Source organism: Haplochromis burtoni, unplaced genomic scaffold, assembly GCF_018398535.1.
Source record: "Haplochromis burtoni strain Fernald_Lab_line unplaced genomic scaffold, NCSU_Asbu1 Contig_4485, whole genome shotgun sequence".
Taxonomy (NCBI): Eukaryota; Metazoa; Chordata; class Actinopteri; order Cichliformes; family Cichlidae; genus Haplochromis; species Haplochromis burtoni.
The window spans coordinates 2,739-3,856 of record NW_024586846.1 but is presented as its reverse complement, the minus strand read 5'-3'; the positions used below and the strand labels follow the sequence as shown (position 1 = coordinate 3,856).

Below are 1,118 nucleotides of genomic sequence, written 5' to 3'. Positions count from 1 at the left end.
GGTCTGGACAGGTGCAGCGGAGGGACATTGGATATACTGGACAAAGGATGTTGAAGATGGAGCTGCTAAGAAGGAGGAAAAGAGGAAGATCTTAGGGGGAATTCATGGCTATAATTAAGGAGGGGGGGTTGGTGCTATGGTGAGATAGGAGTTGATCCACTGTGGTGATTGGAACAGTGAAAGAAGAAGATTATATATGTAAATGGAGATGGTCTCAAAATCTCTTATTCTATGCCTTTATACTAGATGTATTCCATTACTTTATTTATGCTGCAAGGAAAAACAACTACTGCTTTATTTAGTTTCATTTGGATACTTTACATGCATTTTAATTAATTCCAGAAGAATTTTATTTAGTTTTTCATTTGAAGTATTTGCTATTATGCTGAAAGGATTTTTCTGATTAAAAATTTCACCAGATTTCAGAATGGATCCATCTCTCACCTGTAAAAGTGAAAACCAATATATTCAGAAAAATAAATCCGAATAGAGCGTGCTTAAATGTCAATTGTCACCCCCGAAACAGACACACAAACCTTGAGCAGTGCGCTCTCTATCTGCTGCTCCTTGAGCTCCTGCTGCACCTGTCGCAGATACCTCCTCCTCTCGAAGCCCTCCTCCTCCCTCAGGCTGGCCTGGACCTGCCGTTCTCTGTCCACCCGCTGGGCCTCCTGCTGCCGGTGCTGCTCCTGGACCCGCCGCTGAGCCATTAACCTCTGCTGGTGGCTGTACATCCTGTTACCACTCTGTGTCCACAACAATAACACGGGAGGAGAAAACACGTGACCAGAAACCGGCGTTATGTTAACTTTGAGGTCGTGAACTAGCAGCCAAGCTAACGTTAAATTCGCTTCTAGGATTTACCATGTTTGAGGTTCTTCTCCTGGATTCCCGCTTTCTCAACTCAAGCCTTTAACTTTCTTTAACGCAGAAAACTTCGAATGTACTGAAGCGAATGTTAATCCTCGGTGTTTCTGAGCGGGTCAGTAGCTGCCGCAGGTTACCTCGGTCAGTTGTTTAGCGTTTTGTTGTCCTGGGAACGCTTGGTCTTCCTAAACTGGGCCAATGAGTGAGCGTTGGCAGTGACGTCAGGCCCGGGAAACTCAAACCGGTTTCAG

The 1,118-nt window shown here is 45.0% G+C and overlaps 1 protein-coding gene across 1 annotated transcript; it reads right to left on the bottom strand.

Annotated features, from left to right (window-relative positions):
* Positions 1 to 9: 9 nt before the first annotated feature.
* LOC121813991 (meiosis-specific nuclear structural protein 1-like) lies at positions 10 to 1,101 on the bottom strand. Its single transcript, XM_042217988.1, has 2 exons — positions 865 to 1,101; positions 10 to 746 (listed from the first exon to the last, which is right to left on the bottom strand). The coding sequence occupies exons 1-2, from the start codon at positions 865 to 867 to the stop codon at positions 498 to 500; spliced, it is 252 nt and encodes an 83-aa protein (XP_042073922.1). The 5' UTR covers positions 868 to 1,101; the 3' UTR covers positions 10 to 497.
* Between the last annotated feature and the right edge of the window lie 17 nt (positions 1,102 to 1,118).